Source organism: Leucoraja erinacea, unplaced genomic scaffold, assembly GCF_028641065.1.
Source record: "Leucoraja erinacea ecotype New England unplaced genomic scaffold, Leri_hhj_1 Leri_306S, whole genome shotgun sequence".
Lineage (NCBI taxonomy): Eukaryota > Metazoa > Chordata > Chondrichthyes > Rajiformes > Rajidae > Leucoraja > Leucoraja erinaceus.
Genome location: NW_026576207.1, coordinates 70,515 through 93,710, shown reverse-complemented (window position 1 = coordinate 93,710; position 23,196 = coordinate 70,515). Strand labels below are relative to the sequence as shown.

The window sequence follows — 23,196 nt, the reverse complement described above, 5'->3', positions numbered from 1 at the left end:
GGCAACGTTTCTATAATTTTAATCCAGATTAAAATCTTCAGTATAAACCAAAGATACTAGAGGAATATCTTCAGTGTAAACCAGCATCTGCAGTTCCTTGCTAAACACAATGGGTGCACGGCAGGCGGAACCTTCCTCCGCGGGTCGGCGGGGAGTGTTGGAGGAAGTTGGAGGCGAGGGACCCACCGGAAGTGGTGCTCTCCCCCGTGCCATAAAGGGTGGGGGACGGGGGACCGACTTCCTTTCTCTCCCAGCCCGAGCCGGAGCCGGAGCGGCCATCATGGTGAGTGAGTGAGCGAGGCCGCGGCGCCGCCGACAATCCGTCTCCATCCGCCCCCGGGGCCGGGCTGCGGGCGGCCGGGACCAGCCGGGCGGGAGGTCCAGGCCCGGGGGGTGCGGGAGGGCCGGGTATGGGGGGGCGATGGCGCGGCCGCGGGGAGAGGGAGGGGGCGAGGCCGAGGCCCCAGGCTTCAGCGGCCTCGAGTAGTGGGGAGGCCGGGGGGAGAGAGGGTGGAGGGGGGAGGGGTGGGGGGGAGGCCCCAGGCTTCAGCGGCCTCTAGTAGTGGGGAGGCCGGGGGGAGAGAGGGTGGAGGGGGGAGGGGGCGAGGCCGAGGCCCCAGGCTTCAGCGGCCTCTAGTAGTGGGGAGAGAGGGGGGGAGGGAGGGGGGGGGGGGGGGAGGGAAGTCGGTTCGTGGTTATAGTTACAGATCTGCTGGGGTTAGAGTTCTACCGTAGTTGTATTTCTGTGTGGCTATAGATCTGTAGTTGTAGTTCTGCCACAGTTATAGATCTGCTGTAGTTATAGTTCCACCATGGTTATAGTTAGTTATATCATGGCTGTAGTTCTGCCACCGTTATAGATAGATAGACAGATAGATAGATAGCCTTTTATAGTTAGTTCTTCAATGGATATAGTTAGTTCTTCCATAGTTATAGTTAGTTATATTATGGCTGTAGTTCTACCACAGTTATAGTTAGTTCTTCCATGGATATAGTTAATTCTTCCACAGTTATAGTTAGTTCTTCCACAGTTATAGATAGTTATATCATGGCTGTAGTTCTACCACGGTTATAGTTAGTTCTTCCACAGTTATAGTTAGTTCTTCCATAGTTATAGATAGTTATATCATGGCTGTAGTTCTACCACGGCTATAGTTAGTTCTTCCACAGTTATAGTTAGTTCTTCCATGGATATAGTTAGTTCTTCCACAGTTATAGTTAGTTCTTCCACAATTATAGATAGTTATATCATGGCTGTAGTTCTACCACGGTTATAGTTAGTTCTTCCACAGTTATAGATAGTTCTTCCACAGTTATAGATAGTTCTTCCACAGTTATAGATAGTTCTTCCACAGTTATAGATAGTTCTTCCACAGTTATAGATAGTTCTTCCACAGTTATAGATAGTTCTTCCACAGTTATAGATAGTTATATCATGGCTGTAGTTCTACCACGGTTATAGTTAGTTCTTCCACAATTATAGTTAGTTCTTCCATAGTTATAGATAGTTATATCATGGCTGTAGTTCTTCCACAGTTATAGTTAGTTCTTCCACAGTTATAGTTAGTTCTTCCACAGTTATAGTTAGTTCTTCCATAGTTATAGTTAGTTATATCATGGCTGTAGTTCTACCACGGTTATAGTTAGTTCTTCCATGGATATAGTTAGTTCTTCCACAGTTATAGATAGTTCTTCCACAGTTATAGATAGTTCTTCCACAGTTATAGATAGTTCTTCCACAGTTATAGATAGTTATATCATGGCTGTAGTTCTACCACGGTTATAGTTAGTTCTTCCACAATTATAGTTAGTTCTTCCATAGTTATAGATAGTTATATCATGGCTGTAGTTCTACCACGGCTATAGTTAGTTCTTCCACAGTTATAGTTAGTTCTTCCACAGTTATAGTTAGTTCTTCCACAGTTATAGTTAGTTCTTCCACAGTTATAGTTAGTTCTTCCACAGTTATAGTTAGTTCTTCCATAGTTATAGTTAGTTATATTATGGCTGTAGTTCTACCACGGTTATAGTTAGTTCTTCCATGGATATAGTTAGTTCTTCCACAGTTATAGATAGTTCTTCCACAGTTATAGATAGTTCTTCCACAGTTATAGATAGTTCTTCCACAGTTATAGATAGTTCTTCCACAGTTATAGATAGTTCTTCCACAGTTATAGTTAGTTCTTCCACAGTTATAGTTAGTTCTTCCACAGTTATAGATAGTTATATCATGGCTGTAGTTCTACCACGGTTATAGTTAGTTAGTTAGTAATAATCTTTCAAAACTCTTTAGATTCTGGAGTAGTTCCAGAGGATTGGCGGGTAGCAAACGTAACCCCACTTTTTAAGAAGGGAGGGAGAGAGAAAATGGGGAATTACAGACCAGTTAGCCTAACATCGGTAGTGGGGAAACTGCTAGAGTCAGTTATTAAAGATGGGATAGCAGCACATTTGGAAAGTGGTGAAAATCATTGGACAAAGTCAGCATGGATTTACGAAAGGTAAATCATGTCTGACGAATCTTATAGAATTTTTCGAGGATGTAACTAGTAGCGTGGATAGGGGAGAACCAGTGGATGTGGTGTATCTGGACTTCCAGAAGGCTTTCGACAAGGTCCCACATAAGAGATTAGTATACAAACTTATAGCACATGGCATTGGGGGTTCAGTATTGATGTGGATAGAGAACTGGCTGGCAAACAGGAAGCAAAGAGCAGGAGTAAACGGGTCCTTTTCACAATGGCAGGCAGTGACTAGTGGGGTACCGCAAGGCTCAGTGCTGGGACCCCAGCTATTTACAATATATATTAATGATCTGGATGAGGGAATTGAAGGCAATATCTCCAAGTTTGCGGATGACACTAAGCTGGGGGGCAGTGTTAGCTGTGAGGAGGATGCTAGGAGACTGCAAGGTGACTTGGATAGGCTGGGTGAGTGGGCAAATGTTTGGCAGATGCAGTATAATGTGGATAAATGTGAGGTTATCCATTTTGGTGGCAAAAACGGGAAAGCAGACTATTATCTAAATGGTGGCCGATTGGGAAAGGGGGAGATGCAGCGAGACCTGGGTGTCATGGTACACCATTCATTGAAGGTAGGCATGCAGGTGCAGCAGGCAGTAAAGAAAGCGAATGGTATGTTAGCTTTCATTGCAAAAGGATTTGAGTATAGGAGCAGGGAGGTTCTACTGCAGTTGTACAGGGTCTTGGTGAGACCACACCTGGAGTATTGCGTACAGTTTTGGTCTCCAAATCTGAGGAAGGACATTATTGCCATAGAGGGAGTGCAGAGACGGTTCACCAGACTGATTCCTGGGATGTCAGGACTGTCTTATGAAGAAAGACTGGATAGACTTGGTTTATACTCTCTAGAATTTAGGAGATTGAGAGGGGATCTTATAGAAACTTACAAAATTCTTAAGGGGTTGGACAGGCTAGATGCAGGAAGATTGTTCCCGATGTTGGGGAAGTCCAGGACAAGGGGTCACAGCTTAAGGATAAGGGGGAAATCCTTTAAAACCGAGATGAGAATAACTTTTTTCACACAGAGAGTGGTGAATCTCTGGAACTCTCTGCCACAGAGGGTAGTTGAGGCCAGTTCATTGGGTATATTTAAGAGGGAGTTAGATGTGGCCCTTGTGGCTAAGGGGATCAGGGGGTATGGAGAGAAGGCAGGTACGGGATACTGAGTTGGATGATCAGCCATGATCATATTGAATGGCGGTGCAGGCTCGAAGGGCCGAATGGCCTACTCCTGCACCTAATTACTATGTTTCTATAACAATTACAGCACGGAAACAGGCCATCTCGACCCTTCTAGTCCGTGCCGAACACTTATTCTCCCCTAGTCCCATCTACCTGCACTCAGACCATAACCCTCCATATCTTTCTCGTCCATATAACTATCCAATTTATTTTTAAATAATAAAAACAAACCTGCCTCCACCACCTTCACTGGAAGCTCATTCCACACAACCACCACTCTCTGAGTAAAGAAGTTCCCCCTCATGTTACCCTGAAACTTCAGTCCCTTAATTCTCAAGTCATGTCCCCTTGTTTGAATCTTCCCTACTCTCAATGGAAAAAGCTTATCCACGTCAACTCTGTCTATCCCTCTCATCATTTTAAAGTCCTCTATCAAGTCCCCCCTTAACCTTCTGCGCTCCAAAGAATAAAACCCTAACTTGGTCAACCTTTCTCTGTAACTTAGTTGCTGAAACCCAGGCAACATTCTAGTAAATCTAGTATAGTCACAGTTATAGTTAGTTCTTCCACAGTTATAGTTAGTTATACCACGGTTATAGTTAGTTCTTCCATGGGTATAGTTAGTTCTTCCAGTTATAGTTAGTTCTACCACAGTTATAGATAGTTATATCATGGCTGTAGTTCTACCATGGTTATAGTTATATGGTGGTAGAACTACAGCCATGATATAACTAACTATAACTGTGGAAGAACTAACTATATCTGTGGAAGAACTAACTATATCTGTGGAAGAACTAACTATAACTGTGACTATACTAGACTTCCATGGATATAGTTAGTTCTTCCACAGTTATAGTTAGTTCTTCCACAGTTATAGTTAGTTCTTCCACAGTTATAGTTAGTTCTTCCACAGTTATAGTTAGTTCTTCCACAGTTATAGTTAGTTCTTCCACAGTTATAGTTAGTTCTTCCACAGTTATAGATAGTTATATCATGGCTGTAGTTCTACCACCATATAACCATATAACAATTGCAGCACGGAAACAGGCCATCTCGACCCTTCTAGTCCGTGCCGAACACATAATCTCCCCTAGTCCCATATACCTGCACTCAGACCATAACCCTCCATACCTTTCCCGTCCATATAACTATCCAATTTATTTTTAAATGATAAAAACGAACCTGCCTCCACCACCTTCACTGGAAGTTCATTCCACACAACCACCACTCTCTGAGTAAAGAAGTTCCCCCTCATGTTACCCCTGAACTTCTGTCCCTTAATTCTCAAGTCATGTCCCCTTGTTTGAATCTTCCCTACTCTCAATGGAAAAACCTTATTCACGTCAACTCTGTCTATCCCTCTCATCATTTTAAAAACCTCTATCAAGTCCCCCCTTAACCTTTTGCGCTCCATTTGCAATGTGGAGTATTGATGTTAAGATATGATGGTGGTATTGGGCATTTGTAGAATGCCCTTGCCTTCAGGCTCACTTTCAAGGCTTTACTCTCCTGTGTCGTAAGGTCATAAGTGACAGGAGTAGAATTTGGCCATTCGGCCCATCAAGTCTACTCTGCCATTCAATAACGCCTGATCTATCTCTCCCTCCCAACCCCATTCTCCTGCCTTCTCCCCATAACCCCTGACACCCGTACTAATCAAGAATCTATCTATCGCTGCCTTAAACGTTTTAACTCTTCTCTTCATGTTTTTTTCTCCCCCCCCCCCCCCCCTTTAGTCGTTGGTTATCCCTGAGAAGTTCCAACACATTCTCCGAGTGCTCAACACCAACATTGATGGGCGAAGGAAGATAGCATTTGCCATCACCGCCATCAAGGTGAGAATTCCTGGTTTTGACGTTTAAATGTTGCCGAAACTAGAAGTCTGATGGAAAACGGGAAGGAAATGGCTGGCATCTCCCAAGGGGTCAGGCAGTAGATGCCTGTGTGGGTCCGAAAGAACTGCAGGTGCTGGTTTAAACTGAAGATAGACACAAAATGCTGGAGTATTGCGTCCGCTGCTCTAGATGTCAGCAGATCTATATCGGTGAGACCAAGCGGAGGTTGGGCGATCGTTTCGCCGAACACCTCCGCTCGGTCCGCAATAACCAAGCTGACCTCCCGGTGGCTCAGCACTTCAACTCCCCCTCCCACTCCGTCTCCGACCTCTCTGTCCTGGGTCTCCTCCATGGCCACAGCGAGCAGCACCGGAAATTGGAGGAACAGCACCTCATAATCCGTTTGGGGAGTCTGCACCCGGGGGCATGAACATCGAATTCTCCCAATTTTGTTAGTCCTTGCTGTCTCCTCCCCTTCCTCAGCCCCCCTGCTGTCTCCTCCCATCCCCTAGCCTTCGGGCTCCTCCTCCTTTTCCCTTTCTTGTCCCCACCCACCCCTGCCCCCGATCAGTCTGAAGAAGGGTTTCGGCCCGAAACGTTGCCTATTTCCTTCGCTCCATAGATGCTGCTGCACCCGCTGAGTTTCTCCAGCTTTTTTGTGTAACCTTCGATTCTCCAGCATCTGCAGTTCCCTCTTAAACAAATGCTGGAGTAACTTAGCGGGACTGGCAGCGTCTCTGGAGAGAAGGAATGGGTGACGTTTCGGGCCGCGACCCTTCTTCAGATGCCGATTCTGTGTGACCGGAGATAAGAGGCTCATCATGAATTCCCCCTCCCATTCCCACACTGACCTTTCCGTCCTGGGCCTCCTCCACTGTCAGAGTGAGGCCCAGCGCTAATTGGAAGAACAGCACCTCATATTTCGCTTGGGCAGCTTACACCCCAGCGGTATGAACATTGACTTCTCTAACTTCAAGTAGCCCTTGCTTTCCCTCTCTCTCCATCCCTCCCCGTTCACAGTTCTCCCACCAGTCCTACTGCCCCCGTTTACATTTTAACCATATAACAATTACAGGACGGAAACAGGCCATCTCGACCCTGCTGGTCCGTGCCGAACACATAATCTCCCCTAGTCCCATATACCTGCGCTCAGACCATAACCCTCCATTCCCTTCCCATCCATATAACTATCCAATTTATTTTTAAATGATAAAAACGAACCTGCCTCCACCACCTTCACTGGAAGCTCATTCCACACAGCTACCACTCTCTGAGTAAAGAAGTTCCCCCTCATGTTACCCCTAAACTTCAGTCCCTTAATTCTCAAGTCATGTCCCCTTGTTTGAATCTTCCCTACTCTCAGTGGGAAAAGCTTTTCCACGTCAACTCTGTCTATCCCTCTCATCATTTTAAAAACCTCTATCGTCCCCCCTTAACCTTCTGCGCTCCAAAGAATAAAGCCCTAACTTGTTCAACCTTTCTCTGTAACTTAGTTGCTGAAACCCAGGCAACATTCTAGTAAATCTCCTCTGTACTCTCTCTATTTTGTTGACATCCTTCCTATAATTAGGCGACCAAAATTGTACACCATACTCCAGAATTGGTCTCACCAATGCCTTGTACAGTTTTAACATTACATCCCAACTTCTATACTCATTTTATCTCTGCTTGCTTTGTTGTCAGCTTCTCCCAGCTAACAATGATCTATTCTACATTTTCCTCGACCCGCGTCTCTTTTGATGTCTTATTTTCACACCTTATTCTTCCTTATCTCTCTCTCTCCCCTGACTTTCAGTCTGAAGAATACTCTCGACCTGAAACGTCACCCATTCCTTCTCCCCAGAAATGCCACCTGACCCACTGAGTTACTCCAGCATTTTGTGTCTTGTCTTTACTGTGATTGAAGCATAGAATAGAATAGTATAGAAGTTGGGATGTAATGTTAAAATTGTACAAGGCATTGGTGAGGCCAATTCTGGAGTATGGTGTACAATTTTGGTCGCCTAATTATAGGAAGGATGTCAACAAAATAGAGAGAGTACAGAGGAGATTTACTAGAATGTTGCCTGGGTTTCAGCAACTAAGTTACAGAGATAGGTTGAACAAGTTAGGTCTTTATTCTTTGGAGCGCAGAAGGTTAAGGGGGGACTTGATAGAGGTTTTTAAAATGATGAGAGGGATAGACAGAGTTGACGTGGAAAAGCTTTTCCCACTGAGAGTAGGGAAGATTCAAACAAGAGGACATGACTTGAGAATTAAGGGACTGAAGTTTAGGGGTAACATGAGGGGGAACTTCTTTACTCAGAGAGTGGTAGCTGTGTGGAATGAGCTTCCAGTGAAGGTGGTGGAGGCAGGTTTGTTTTTTATCATTTAAAAATAAATTGGATAGTTATATGGATGGGAAGGGAATGGAGGGTTATGGTCTGAGCGCAGGTATATGGGACTAGGGGAGATTATGTGTTCGGCACGGACTAGAAGGGTCGAGATGGCCTGTTTCCGTGCTGTAATTGTTATATGGTTATATGATTGCTGTAGGCACTGTTATAATCAGTTTTGAGTGTAAAGCCACTCATTTGTGTCTTTGTCTGAAGTAGGAGTTGGGAAGGCATGGTGGGCATTTCAGCTGGAGATCTTGCATCAGGACTGTGTGTGTCTCTGAATTGGATTTGTTTAGATACAGCATGGAAACAGGCCCACGCCGACAATCAATCACCCCGCACAATAATTAGATGTTATCCCACTTTCTCATCCACTCCCCACGCACTAGGGGACAATTTACAGAGGGGCCGATCAACCCACAAACCCGCACGTCTTTGGGATGTGGGAGGAAACCGATGCCCCCGGAAAAAATCCACGCGGGTCACAAGGAGAGCGTACAAACTAGTTACAGGCAGCACCCGAGGCCGGGATCGAACTGGGCTCTCTGGTGCTGTGAGGCAGTAGCACCGTCCCTGTGTTGATGTACCTGCAGCTCCTGCAGATTAGTTGATGCTGTTACAACCTGCTACAATCTAGCATCATACTGTGTAAACAAGTTTACACTCCTACAAGGACTGTTGTTGCTCTGCATAGCAAGTTGGCTTTCATAGCAAGAGGATTTGAGTATAGTAGCAGGGAGGTTCTACTGCAGTTGTACAGGGTCTTGGTGAGACCACACCTGGAGTATTGCGTGCAGTTTTGGTCTCCAAATCTGAGGAAGGACATTATTGCCATAGAGGGAGTGCAGAGACGGTTCACCAGACTGATTCCTGGGATGTCAGGACTGTCTTATGAAGAAAGACTGGATAGACTTGGTTTATACTCTCTAGAATTTAGGAGATTGAGAGGGGATCTTATAGAAACTTACAAAATTCTTAAGGGGTTGGACAGGCTAGATGCAGGAAGATTGTTTCCCGATGTTGGGGAAGTCCAGGACAAGGGGTCACAGCTTAAGGATAAGGGGGAAATCCTTTAAAACTGAGATGAGGAGAACTTTTTTCACACAGAGAGTGGTGAATCTCTGGAACTCTCTGCCACAGAGGGTAGTTGAGGCCAGTTCATTGGCTATATTTAAGAGGGAGTTAGATGTGGCCCTTGTGGCCAAGGGGATCAGGGGGTATGGAGAGAAGGCAGGTACGGGATACTGAGTTGGATGATCAGCCATGATCATATTAAATGGCGGTGCAGGCTCGAAGGGCCGAATGGCCTACTCCTGCACCTAATTTCTATGTTTCTATTTCCTCTGGGTCTTTGTGACCAAATCCATGGCTGGAGTAAATTGCAATTTTCATTTCCTAGTTAGTTTAAGGAGCCATTATCTTTATTGCACTAATCACAAATGGCCCAATGTTTGAGTTTTTGGATGGTACAACTTAGTATATTCCAGCCATTCTTTCTTCAAGCATACACCTTTCTAAAGGAAGTTGTTAACAGTTATTGTTGGGGTGGAGCAGCGGGTAAAGCCGCAGCCTCACAGCGTGACAGAGACCCGGGGTTGTTCCTAAATTTGGATGCTGTCTGCGTGGAGTTTGCACCTTCTCCCTGTGACCAGGTGGGTTTCTTCCGGGTTCCTGAAGATGGGGTTTTGTAGGTTAATTGCCCTATCTGTAATAAAAAAAATAGTCCCCAGTGTGTAGGGAGTGGGTGAGAAAGTAAGATAACCTAGAATTGGTGTGAGCGGGTGATCGATGGTCAGTGTGAGCCAAAGGAACTGTTTATTTGTTTTGTTAAGGGCTTGGACACGCTAGAGGCAGGAAATGTTCCCGATGTTGGGGGAGTCCAGAACCAGGGGCCACAGTTGAAGAATAAGGAATAAGCCATTTAGAAAGGAGACGAGGAAACACTTTTTCTTGCAGAGAGTGGTGAGTCTGTGGAATTCTCTGCCTCAGAGGGCGGTGGAGGCAGGTTCTCTGGATGCTTTCAAGAGAGAGCTAGATAGGGCTCTTAAAGATGGCGGAATTAGGGGATATGGGGAGAAGGCAGGAACGGGGTACTGATTGGGGATGATCAGCCATGATTACATTGAATGGCGGTGCTGGCTCGTAGGGCCAAATGGCCTCCTCCTGCACTTATTGTCTATTGTTTCCGTGCTGTATAGACTAAACTAAAACATTATGCTTAGAGGTCACTTATTTGTGGAGAAAAAGGCAGGAGCAGTGATCTTTGTGTTTAATTTTCATGTATTTTAGTTGTTGTTCATTCTTCATTAACTCTACATCTTACTGGAGAGGAACTGTGGAAAGTAGATGAATTGTTGGCAGTGACTTGAGATTAGTTTATTGTCACGTGTACCGAGGTACAGTGAAAAGCTTTTGTTGCGTGCCAACCAGCCAGCGGAATGACAATACATGATGACAATCAAGCCCTTCACGGTGTATAGATACAGGGGAGAAAGTACAAACTCCATACAGACAGCGCCCGTGGTCAGGATCAAACCCGGGTCTCTTGTGCTGTGAGGCAGTAGCTCTACCGTTGCGCCACTTATGCCCAAAGTCAATGGCACCTGGTCTCCCATCCAAGTGCTAATTAGGCCTGAGCCTGCTTAGCTTCTGAAATCGGGTGTTTTGAGGCTGGTGTGGACATGGGTGAATTTGAGGATAGGGTGGAAATTGGTGGGAAGTAACTACACAATAAACAGAGTTGTCGTGGATAAGCTTTTCCCACTGAGAGTAGGAAGGATGTCAACAAAATAGAGAGAGTACAGAGGAGATTTACTAGAATGTTGCCTGGGTTTCAGCAACTAAGTTACAGAGAAAGGTTGAACAAGTTAGGGCTTTATTCTTTGGAGCGCAGAAGGTTAAGGGGGGACTTGATAGAGGTTTTTAAAATGATGAGAGGGATAGACAGAGTTGACGTGGACAAGCTTTTCCCACTGAGAGTAGGGAAGATTCAAACAAGGGGACATGACATGAGAATTAAGGGACTGAAGTTTAGGGGTAACATGAGGGGGAACTTCTTTACTCAGAGAGTGGTAGCGGTGTGGAATGAGCTTCCAGTGAAGGTGGTGGAGGCAGGTTCGTTTTTATCATTTAAAAATAAATTGGATAGTTATATGGATGGGAAGGGAAATGGAGGGTTATGGTCTGAGCGCAGGTATATGGGACTAGGGGAGATTATGTGTTCGGCACGGACTAGAAGGGTTGAGATGGCCTGTTTCCGTGCTGTAATTGTTATATGGTTATACGGTTAACTCAGCGGTACAGGCAGCATCTCTTGAGAGAAGGAATGAGTGACGTTTCTGGTCAAAACCCTTGAGTCTGAAGAAGGGTATCGACCCGATACGCCACCCATTCCTTCTACAGAGATGCTGCCTGTCCCGCTGACTTACTCCAGTATTTTTAGTTTAGAGGTACAGTGTGGAAACCAGCCACCGAGTCTGCCCCGACCCGACCAGCGATCCCCGCAGATTAAAGCTATCCTACATGCACTAGGGTCAATTTACATGTACGCAAAGCTAATTAACATACAAACTCGTACGTCTTTGGAGCGTGGGAGGAAACCGAAAATCTCGGAGAAACCCCACGCAGGTCACGGGGAGAACGTACAGACAGCACCCGTAGACAGGGTCGATCCAGGGTCTCTGGTGCTGTAAGGCAGCAACTCTACCGCTGCGCCACCGTACATTTCTGCCTATGTTCGATGTATAACCAACATGTGCGGTTCCTCCCCACACTGATGTTCTGACTATACTGAGTAGGTATGTTACAAAACCTACCTGAATCGTCATTGAGAATCTGCCCCAGCCCGTGTGCGCGATTTTGGCGCTGTTTAGAGGGGGCGGTTTTAAAACGCGATTTTTACTAGGCTGTTGCAATCGAAAATGTTCAGCCTAGTAAATCATTAACGGAAAATCGCTGAAAGACCCCGTCGCAAAAGGTATTATTAGTTTTTATGGCCTTGTATAATAGTTATAGTAGTTTAAAAATCACTCTCTCAACCCGCGACCTCTCGCAGCCCCAGGGTTTTATAAAGCAAACAATTAAAGGTATGTACCTTATTTTTACATTAAAAGGGGCTTCTTAAGAAACCCTGTATATAAAGTTTTCTATAGCGAATAGTTCATTTTGGGCTCTTTATATCCCGCAGTATTTTTCTGGGCATTTGAGGGCACAAATCCAGCGCAATGTGAACGTTCTAAACCAGCGCGTTCACAGGATCCCACTAGAAAGCCGATTTAAATTGACTTTAATTTGCAGCAATTGAACACTAAATTCCTTCCATTTGGCCTATAAATTGATGTAAATGAGATTTAAAAATCATGTTTTATTGTGAATTATTTGTGAATATTATTTGGACACTTAGGCTATTTAAAAATGTTAATCATTTATTAAGAAATGGATAGACGTTTAGATCTAGTAATTGAAGTTTGAAATTAGCTACAATTGGGTAACTAACTAATTATATGCTTTAATTTCAGGTCATCCAAGTAAGATTATTTTATATTTGTTTCAGAATGGTTTAATCTATGATAACTGAAAATTTCATTCAGTTCTCTTAATTTTTAAGAAGGTTCTGGGCTTTTGACTGTCCATGATCACAGCTTTTTTGTTATGTCCATAGAAAATCAATAGGGAACAAGATGCTAATTTCCGAGTATGAAAATGACCACAACTTTTCTATTACTTGAGATATGAAAGTGAATTAGGTGTCAAATTAAACTTATTGTTATGCTTTATCTGATGGGATAAATTGCAGACTTGATTTTTTAAATCTCAAAATTTTGTAACATTGCTATACTGAGCCACTAATTGCCTGCTATGCTTTGTTGCCAGGGGGTTGGTCGTCGCTATGCCCATGTGGTGCTGAGGAAAGCTGACATCGACCTGAGCAAGAGAGCCGGGGAGCTTTCCGAGGAGGAGGTGAGGCGTCTGCGTCTGTGTCTGCATCCGGCCATCGTGCACAGACTGCGTTATCGTGCCCATTAACCTTGTAGCTGCTCAGTTTAGTGTGGAGATACTGCGTGGAAACGGGCCACCAGCACAATCACGAAGGGTCTCGACCCGAAACGTCACCCATTCCTTCTCTCCAGCGATGCTGCCTGTCCCGCTGAGTTATTCCAACACTTTGTGTCGTTATCAAAATAATCAAGGACCAGTCACTCTCTCTTCTCCCTTCTCTCGTCAGGAAAGAGAGACAGAACTTTTGAATGCAGTTCAGTTCAGTTCTCCTGTGCCATTAAAATAGCAAAGCTGGGAAAAAGACAAGCGACCCGTATCCATCTCAGGAACCGTTTCTTCTCGGCTGTTATCAGGAAACTGAATATAGTCCTCTCATCAGTCTTTAAACTTTGGAGATACAGCGTGGAAACAGGCCCTTCGGCCCACCGAGTCCACGCCGACCACAGATCCCCGCACACTAATGCTATCCTACACACACCAGGGGCAATTTACATTTATACCAGGCCAATTAACCGACAAAACCGCACGTCTTTGGAGTCTGGGAGGAAAACGAAGATCTCAGAGACAATCCACACATGTCACGGGGAGAACGTACAAACTATGTATAGACAGCACCCGTAGTCGGGATGGAACCCGGGTCTCTAGCGCTGTGAGGCAGCAACTCTACCGCTGCGCCACCCTGCTGCCCAATAGAGTGCGTTCCCTGATCTCCCATCTACCTCTTTGGAAAAGTTTGAACTATCTTTAATCAGACTTTAACGGACGTCGGTGTTAAATCTGTGCTCTAAATGTTGCTCTCTGGCGCTGTAGCGAACAACTGTACTGCTTTGCTGCCATTGTGTTCCCTACATCTAAGAATGGCCGCTTTCACATCGCCGATCCACCCTGTTTCTATAAAATCTTACCTGTTCCTTGAGCCCCATCTAACATTAGAATATCTTCTGGGAATATCCCCACATCATAAATCCAACGTCCGTCATCGCGCTTTGCTCGTCGGCCCCAATATCCCGTGGCGATGCATGTCGTCACGTTTCACAGCTGATCTTGGGAGGTGTTGTGGGGAGTGGAGCCACTTGCCTTGAGGCTCTGTGGCCTTTATGTTGGCTGCATTGGCCCATCAACCTTCTACATTCAAGAGCAAACTGTCCCTGGCTGACAACCATAGTAACCAGAGTAACGGTTCAGTTTTAGTGCTGGAGATACAGCACAGAAACGGGCCCATCGGCCCACCGCATCTGCACCGACCAGCAATCCCCCCCACGATAGATAGGGTGGTAAAGAAAGCTTTTGGTATGCTAGCCTTTATAAATCAGAGCATTGAGTATAGAAGCTGGGATGTAATGTTAAAATTGTACAAGGCATTGGTGAGACCCAAATCTGGAGTATGGTGTACAATTTTGGTCGCCCAATTATAGGAAGGATGTCAACAAAATAGAGAGAGTACAGAGGAGATTTACTAGAATGTTGCCTGGGTTTCAACAACTAAGTTACAGAGATAGGTTGAATAAGTTAGGTCTTTATTCTCTGGAGCGCAGAAGGTTAAGGGGGAACCTGATAGAGGTCTTTAAAATGATGAGAGGGATGGACAGAGTTGATGTGGACAAGCTTTTCCCTTTGAGAATAGGGAAGATTCAAACAAGAGGACATGACTTCAGAATTAAGGGACAGAAGTTTAGGGGTAATATGAGGGGGAACTTCTTTACTCAGAGTGGTAGCGGTGTGGAATGAGCTTCCAGTGGAAGTGGTGGAGGCAGGTTCGTTGGTATCATTTAAAAATAAATTGGATAGGCATATGGATGAGAAGGGAATGGAGGGTTATGGTATGAGTGCAGGCAGGTGGGACTAAGGGAAACAAAGTTGTTCGGCACGGGCTTGTAGGGCCGAGATGGCCTGTTTCCGTGCTGTAATTGTTATATGGTTATTAACACTATCCTCCACCCACTAGAGACAATTTACGTATAAACCAATCCAATGAACCTACAAACCTACGCGTCTTTGGAGTGTGGGAGGAAACCAAAGATCTCGAAGAAAATCCACACAGGTTAATTTGGGGGGGGGGTTGGGAAACGTACGAACTCCGTACAGACAGCACCCGTAGTTGGGACCAAACCTGGGTCTCCGGTGCTGTGAGGCAGCAACTTACTGCAGCCCATTCTTGCCGAACACACAGATGCTCCATGAAAACCACACCAACGCCTCCACTTCCTTAGAAAGCTGAGGTTCGGTGTGTCCTCCAACAACTCTCACCAACTTTCTACAGATGTGCCATGGAAAGCATTTTATCTTGATGGATTGCAGCAGGGTTAAAGCCCTGTCCCACGGTACTGATTTGAACGCGGAGATTTACGGTGATGGCCACTCGTCGGTACTCGGGGCTCTCGTGGTCATTTTTCAACATGTTGAAAAATATTCACGAGTCTTCCCGCGCTGACCTGTCATTAGCGAGTCTTCCCGAGTACCTGCCGTTAGCGTTACGAGCCGCTAAGAGACGTCCCCGAGCTCCGGCGTACCCGCTACGTTCATTCTCCGTGCTTACCACAAGTTTGATTTTTTTTTTAACTCGGGAGAGCTCTTGGAATTAACTTGTACTGTGGGAACATAGAAACATAGAAATTAGGTGCAGGAGTAGGCCATTCGGCCCTTCGAGCCTGCACCGCCATTCAATGTGATCATGGCTGATCATCCAACTCAGTATCCCGTACCTGCCTTCTCTCCATACCCCCTGATCCCCTTAGCCACAAGGGCCACATCTAACTCCCTCCTAAATATAGCCAATGAACTGTGGCCTCAACTACCCTCTGTGGCAGAGAGTTCCAGAGATTCACCACTCTCTGTGTGAAAAAAGTTCTTCTCCTCTCGGTTTTAAAGGATTTCCCCCTTATCCTTAAGCTGTGACCCCTTGTCCTGGACTTCCCTAACATCAGGAACAATCTTCCTGCATCTAGCCTGTCCAACCCCTTAAGAATTTTGTAAGTTTCTATAAGATCCCCTCTCAATCTTGTAAATTCTAGAGAGTATAAACCAAGTCTATCCAGTCTTTCTTCATAAGACAGTCCTGACATCCCAGGAATCAGTCTGGTGAGTCGTCTCTGCACTCCCTCTATGGCAATAATGTCCTTCCTCAGATTTGGAGACCAAATATATCTTCCTTCACCCTAGAAGCGCAAACCATTTTGTTTAAAATTTTACGTAAAATGTATTATTGCAGACCCTTTGTAATCGTGTAACCTGTCCAACCCCTGAAGAATTTTGTAAGTTTCTAACGGCTCCATCCAAGACCGCAAGTAATCGAATAGAATTGGGGATGCTGCCCAGACCATCTCACAGGCCGACATCCCTTGCGTTGACTCCATTTACACTTCAAGGACCAATTTCGCCCCCCCACTGGTCACACTCTCTTCTCCCCTCTACCATCAGGCAAGAGGTACAGAAGTTTGAAAACGCGTACCTCCAAATGCAAGGACAGTTCCGTCCCAGGCTTATCGGGCAACCGAACAGTCCTCATCTAACTTTAGACATAAAATGCTGGAGTAACTCAGTGGGTGTGGCGGCATCTCTGGAGAGAAGGATGGGCGACGTTTAGGGTCGAGGCCCTTCTTGATACTTTAGAGATGCAGCTCAGAAACAGGCCCATCGGCTCACCAAGTCCGCAGCGATCGTGTTGTACACGAGCACTGTCACACACACACACGTCAGGGACAATTTCAGGCAAGTGAGCCGTCCTCTCACCAGCTAGAGGCGGATCTGAGCAATCTACCTCATTGGAAGACTGACCTATCTTTAATCAGCGAACTTCAATGTTAATTCTCGTTAAGACAGTTAATTAATTCTCTGGAACTCTCTGCCACAGAGGGTAGTTGAGGCCAGTTCATTGGCTATATTTAAGAGGGAGTTAGATGTGGCCCTTGTGGCTAAGGGGATCAGGGGGTATGGAGAGAAGGCAGGTACGGGATACTGAGTTGGATGATCAGCCATGATCATATTGAATGGCGGTGCAGGCTCGAAGGGCCGAATGGCCTACTCCTGCACCTAATTTCTATGTTTTTATGTTTCTACCTCATTGGAAGCCTCTGACCTATCTTTAATCAGCGAACTTCAATGTTAATTCTCGTTAAGACAGTTAATTAATTCTCTGGAACTCTCTGCCACAGAGGGTAGTTGGGGCCAGTTCATTGGCTATATTTAAGAGGGAGTTAGATGTGGCCCTTGTGGCTAAGGGGATCAGGGGGTATGGAGAGAAGGCAGGTACGGGATACTGAGTTGGATGATCAGCCATGATCATATTGAATGGCGGTGCAGGCTCGAAGGGCCGAATGGTCTACTCCTGCACCTAATTTCTATGTTAAATCTTTGCATTAATAGACGATAGGTGCAGGAGGAGGCCATTCGGCCCTTCGAGCCAGCACCGCCATTCAATGTGATCATCCCCAATCAGTGCCCCGTTCCTGCCTTCTCCCTATACCCCCCTGACTCCGCTATCTTTAAGAACTCTAACTAGCTCTCATGAAAGTATCCAGAGAACCGGCCTCCACCGCCCTCTGAGGCAGAGAATTCCACAGACTCAAAACTCTCTGGGTAAACTTTGTGCCCTTTATCATTTAGCTTTGCGTTGTAGGCAGATAGTTTGTATCTGGTGTTTAAGAAGGAACTGCAGATGCTGGAGAGTCGAAGGTTACACAAAAAAAAGCTGGAGAAACTCAGCGGGTGCAGCAGCATCTATGGAGCGAAGGAAATAGGCAACGTTTCGGGACGAAACGTTGCCTATTTCCTTCGCTCCATAGATGCTGCTGCACCCGCTGAGTTTCTCCAGCTTTTTTGTGTAACCTTAGTTTGTATCTGGGTTGTATTTAGTCTTTTCTTTAAACTAGATAGCAGGCAAGCAAATGCTTTTGACTGTATCTCAACGTGTAACAATAATCTAAGCTGTCTTTCAACCCCTGGGCAACTAAAGACTGGCTTGTCTGCCCCCTGCAGGTGGAACGCATTATCACCATCATGCAGAATCCACGGCAGTACAAGATCCCCGACTGGTTCCTGAACAGGCAGAAGGATGTCAAAGATGGGAAATACAGCCAGGTATGGAAGAGTCGGGGACTGGGGCCGACTGCGGTAGCTTGATGGTGTGTGATTAGGCAATGTGGTGTCCCTCCCCAAATCACCCGGCCTGTTGCCACGTATTATCTAAACGGTGGCCGATTGGGAAAGGGGGAGATGCAGCGAGACCTGGGTGTCATGGTACACCAGTCATTGAAGGTAGGCATGCAGGTGCAGCAGGCAGTGAAGAAAGCGAATGGTATGTTGGCTTTCATAGCAAGAGGATTTGAGTATAGGAGCAGGGAGGTTCATAGCAAGAGGAGTTTCATAGCAAGAGGATTTGAGTATAGGGCAAGAGGATTTTCAAAGCAAGAGGATTTGAGTATAGGAGCAGGGAGGTTCATAGCAAGAGGAGTTTCATAGCAAGAGGATTTGAGTATAGGAGCAGGGAGGTTCTACTGCAGTTGTACAGGGTCTTGGTGAGACCACACCTGGAGTATTGCGTGCAGTTTTGGTCTCCAAATCTGAGGAAGGACATTATTGCCATAGAGGGAGTGCAGAGACGGTTCACCAGACTGATTCCTGGGATGTCAGGACTGTCTTATGAAGAAAGACTGGATAGACTTGGTTTATACTCTCTAGAATTTAGGAGATTGAGAGGGGATCTTATAGAAACTTACAAAATTCTTAAGGGGTTGGACAGGCTAGATGCAGGAAGATTGTTCCCGATGTTGGGGAAGTCCAGGACAAGGGGTCACAGCTTAAGGATAAGGGAGAAATCCTTTAAAACCGAGATGAGAAGAACTTTTTTCACACATAGAGTGGTGAATCTCTGGAACTCTCTGCCACAGAGGGTAGTTGAGGCCAGTTCATTGGCTATATTTAAGAGGGAGTTAGATGTGACCATAAGATCTTATTCTATAAGATCCCCTCTCAATCTTCTAAATTCTAGAGAGTATAAACCAAGTCTATCCAGTCTTTCTTCATAAGACAGTCCTGACATCCCAGGAATCAGTCTGGTGAACCGTCTCTGCACTCCCTCTATGGCAATAATGTCCTTCCTCAGATTTGGAGACCAAAACTGTACGCAATACTCCAGGTGTGGTCTCACCAAGACCCTGTACTACTGCAGTAGAACCTCCCTGCTCCTATACTCAAATCCTTTTGCAATGATCCCCGCACACTCATGCATACAAGGGACAATCTACTATCTATAGAAGCTATTTAACCTGTACGTCTTGGGAGTGCAGAATCGTCCAGAGAAAACCCACGCAGGTCACGGGGAGAACGTGCAAACTCCGCGCAGTAGTTGGGATCGAACCTGAGTCTCTGGTGCTGTGAGGCGTCGACTTAACCCACAGCGCCACGCAATGCCCTTGCCTATTTGTTTCCTGTGCATCATCCGCGCGCGGCGTGCTAAGTTTAAATTATCCGAGTCATGTACTCATCGTTTTCTCTCTGTGATCTGCTAGGTCCTGGCCAACGGTCTGGACAACAAACTACGCGAGGATCTGGAGCGTTTGAAGAAGATCCGTGCGCACAGGGGCCTGCGGCACTTCTGGGGGTAAGACATAGGAACATAGAAATTAGGGGCAGGGGTAGGCCATTCGGCCCCTCGAGCCAGCACCGCCATTCAATATGATAACCATACAACAATTACAGCACGGAAACAGGCCATCTCGACCTCGAAACATGGCCCACCCCTTTTTCTTAAACTGTGGCCCCTGGTTCTGGACTCCCCTACATCGGGTACATGTTTCCTGCCTCTAGCATGTTCAATCCCTTAAACCATATAACAATTACAGCACGGAAACAGGCCATCTCGACCCTTCTAGTCCGTGCCGAACACATAATCTCCCCTAGTCCCATATACCTGCGCTCAGACCATAACCCTCCATTCCCTTCCCATCCATATAACTATCCAATTTATTTTTAAATGATAAAAACGAACCTGCCTCCACCACCTTCACTGGAAGCTCATTCCACACAGCTACCACTCTCTGAGTAAAGAAGTTCCCCCTCATGTTACCCCTAAACTTCAGTCCCTTAATTCTCATGTCATGTCCCCTTGTTTGAATCTTCCCTACTCTCAGTGGGAAAAGCTTTTCCACGTCAACTCTGTCTATCCCTCTCATCATTTTAAAAACCTTTACCAAGTCCCCCCTTAACCTTCTGCGCTCCAAAGAATAAAGCCCTAACTTGTTCAGAATTAACAGAATTAGAAGGGAGTTGTAGAGTTAAGAATTAAAGGGAGCTCTTTTTAATTGGAGATGCGGAAGAACTTCTTTAGTCGGAGGGTAGTTAATCTGTGGAACTCATTGCCACAGAGGGCTCTGGAGGCCAACTCACGGCTGATCAACTAAAATCAGCAGCCCGTTCCTGCTTTCTCCCCATATCCCTTGATTCTGTTAGCCCTAATAGCTTTATCCAACTCTCTCTTGAAAACGGCCAGTGAATTGGCCTCCGCTGCCTTCTGTGGCAGAGAATTCCACTAATTCACAACTCTCTGGGTGAAAAACCTATCGAGTCGCCCTACAACCTCGTAGCATCTTCCTTGCAGCTCACACTGCCACCAGTTTTGTGTTATCGGCAAACTTGGAGATGTTACATTTAATTCCTTTGTCTAAATCGTTAATATATATTGTAAATAAAATCCGCTGCTGCTATAGAAACATAGAAATTAGGTGCAGGAGTAGGCCATTCACATTGGAGATAGGCCTACTGTCTGGCTAAAGTACCGAATCTGGAGTAACTCAGCGGGACAGGCAGCATCTCTGGAGAGAAGGAATGGGTGACGTCTTGGGTTGAGACCCTTTGGTCCAGGAACCTGATGGTTGTAGGCAAGTAGCTGTTCCCGAATCTGTCGGTGTGGGACTTCAGGCTTCTGTAACTCCTGCCTGACAGCAGCAGTGAGAAGATGGTGGTGATCCTTGATGATAGATGCCACCATCTAGAGGCAGCGCCTGGTGGCGATTAGATATGGGGGGGGGGGTTGTGCCCATGATGTCCATCTGCACTAACTGCTGCCCCAGAGCTGCCTCATCCATTACTTTAGCCAGACGGTGGTGAATCTGTGGAATCCATTGCCACTAACAGCTGTGGAGGCCAAGTCAGTGGATATTTTCTACGGCAGAGGTAAACAGATTAGTAAGATTAAACGGGAGCCTACCATATTGAAGTTTGATCTTTATTTTATGAGGAGTTACGATGAGGGATTATGTGAAGACCCCGTCAGCACGAATGCGCGTCTTTATGTCTAGCGCACGGCTGCCCAGCCAGTCGCTGCGCCATGCGTTAGACGTAAAGACGCACATGCGTGCTGGCGGGTTCTTCACGTAGTCACTCACGTGACTGCGAAGTAAAATCTTGATTAGTGCAGGTGTTATGGGGTAAAGAGGGTGAGATAGATCAGCCATGATCTATGGCTGTTGGGGTGTTGTGGATAATGAAGAGGATTTCCAAAGTCTACAGAGTGATTTAGGCCATTTGGAAAAATGGGATGAAAGATGGCAGATGAAGTTTAATGCTGATAAATGTGAGGTGCTACACCTTGGCAGGACAAATCAAACTAGGACGTACATGGTAAATGGTAGGGAATTGAAGAATACAGTTGAACAGAGGGATCTGGGTATAACGTGCATAGTTCCTTGAAGGTGGAATCTCATATAGATAGGGTGGTAAAGAAAGCTTTTGGTATGCTAGCCTTTATAAATCAGAGCATTGAGTATAGAAGCTGGGATGTAATGTTAAAATTGTACAAGGCATTGGTGAGACCAAATCTGGAGTATGGCGTACAATTTTGGTCGCCCAATTATAGGAAGGATGTCAACAAAATAGAGAGAGTATAGAGGAGATTTACTAGAATGTTGCCTGGGTTTCAACAACTAAGTTACAGAGATAGGTTGAATAAGTTAGGTCTTTATTCTCTGGAGCGCAGAAGGTTAAGGGGGGACCTGATCTTTAAAAATGATGAGAGGGATAGACAGAGTTGATGTGGACAAGCTTTTCCCTTTGAGAATAGGGAAGATTCAAACAAGAGGACATGACTTTAGAATTAAGGGACAGAAGTTTAGGAGTAACATGAGGGGGAACTTCTTTACTCAGAGAGTGGTAGCGGTGTGGAATGAGCTTCCAGTGGAAGTGGTGGAGGCAGGTTCTTTGGTATCATTTAAAAATAAATTGGATAGGCATATGGATGAGAAGGGAATGGAGGGTTATGGTATGAGTGCAGGCAGGTGGGACTAAGGGGAAAAAAAGTTGTTTGGCACGGACTTGTAGGGCCGAGATGGCCTGTTTCCGTGCTGTAATTGTTGTATGGTTATATGATTGAATGGCGGAGTAGACTTGATGGGCCGAATGGCCTAATTTTGCTCCTAGGACCTATGAACTCATGGACTGGGGTAAATGCTAGTTAATTTAGCACTGGCGACAAGCCCCAGATACATTTGGTTGGGTAATAGCTCGCTGGATGCTCCATAACACCAGCCTGCTGCTGCTGCTGCTGCTTCAAGCTCCCTCTGATGCATGTTCTCCATCTCTCTGCAGCCTGCGCGTGCGTGGACAACACACCAAGACCACAGGACGAAGAGGGCGCACAGTCGGTGTGTCCAAGAAGAAGTAAATATTTTGCCTGGCGCCAAATCGGAAAATAAATGTCCAATTGAACTGATTCCGTGTGTGTGTGTCGCTTGGTTTGTCCACTGGCTCGATTCTGATCGCTGCCGAGGCGACAAACTGCACAGTGGCCTAGCGGTAGAGTTGCTGCCTCACAGCGCCAGAGACCCGCCCGCGTTCCATCCCAACTACGGATTCAGATTCAGATCAGATTCAATTTTAATTGTCATTGTCGGTGTACAGTACAGAGACAACGAAATGCATTTAGCATCTCCCTGGAAGAGCGACATAGCAAACGATTTGAATAAATAATAATAAGTGTCCGGGGGGGGGGGGGGGGGGGGGGGGGGGGGGGGTTGGGGTGGGTGGGGGGGGATTGGCAGTCACCGAGGTACGTTGTTGAGTAGAGTGACAGCCGCCGGGAAGAAGCTGTTCCTCGACCTGCTGGTTCGGCAACGGAGAGACCTGTAGCGCCTCCCGGATGGTAGGAGGGTAAACAGTCCATGGTTGGGGTGAGAGCAGTCCTTGGCGATGCTGAGCGCCCTCCGCAGACAGCGCTTGCTTTGGGCAGACTCAATGGAGGGGAGCGTGGAACCGGTGATGCGTTGGGCAATTTTCACCACCCTCTGCAAT

General features: G+C 46.0%; 1 protein-coding gene across 2 annotated transcripts; it reads left to right on the top strand.

The window, feature by feature from the left end:
- The first annotated feature begins 94 nt into the window (after window positions 1-94).
- On the top strand, window positions 95-22,618 carry rps18 (ribosomal protein S18). 2 transcript variants are annotated; one of them, XM_055630280.1, is made up of 6 exons: window positions 95-283; window positions 5,441-5,539; window positions 12,790-12,876; window positions 17,890-17,991; window positions 19,422-19,513; window positions 22,495-22,618. In XM_055630280.1, the coding sequence occupies exons 1-6, from the start codon at window positions 110-112 to the stop codon at window positions 22,568-22,570; spliced, it is 630 nt and encodes a 209-aa protein (XP_055486255.1). In that variant the 5' UTR covers window positions 95-109; the 3' UTR covers window positions 22,571-22,618. The 2 variants fall into 2 exon arrangements, with proteins under 2 accessions (XP_055486255.1, XP_055486256.1); XM_055630281.1 differs by lacking the exon at window positions 17,890-17,991.
- Window positions 22,619-23,196: the final 578 nt, after the last annotated feature.

Bases quoted from the DNA above. Each gene is read 5' to 3' on its own strand.
- rps18 (XM_055630280.1), top strand. From the start codon at position 110: ATGGGTGCACGGCAGGCGGAACCTTCCTCCGCGGGTCGGCGGGGAGTG. The intron at 284-5,440 runs GTGAGTGAGTGA...CCCCCCCTTTAG, and splicing joins GAGCCGGAGCGGCCATCATG to TCGTTGGTTATCCCTGAGAA. The intron at 12,877-17,889 runs GTGAGGCGTCTG...TGCCCCCTGCAG, and splicing joins GGGAGCTTTCCGAGGAGGAG to GTGGAACGCATTATCACCAT.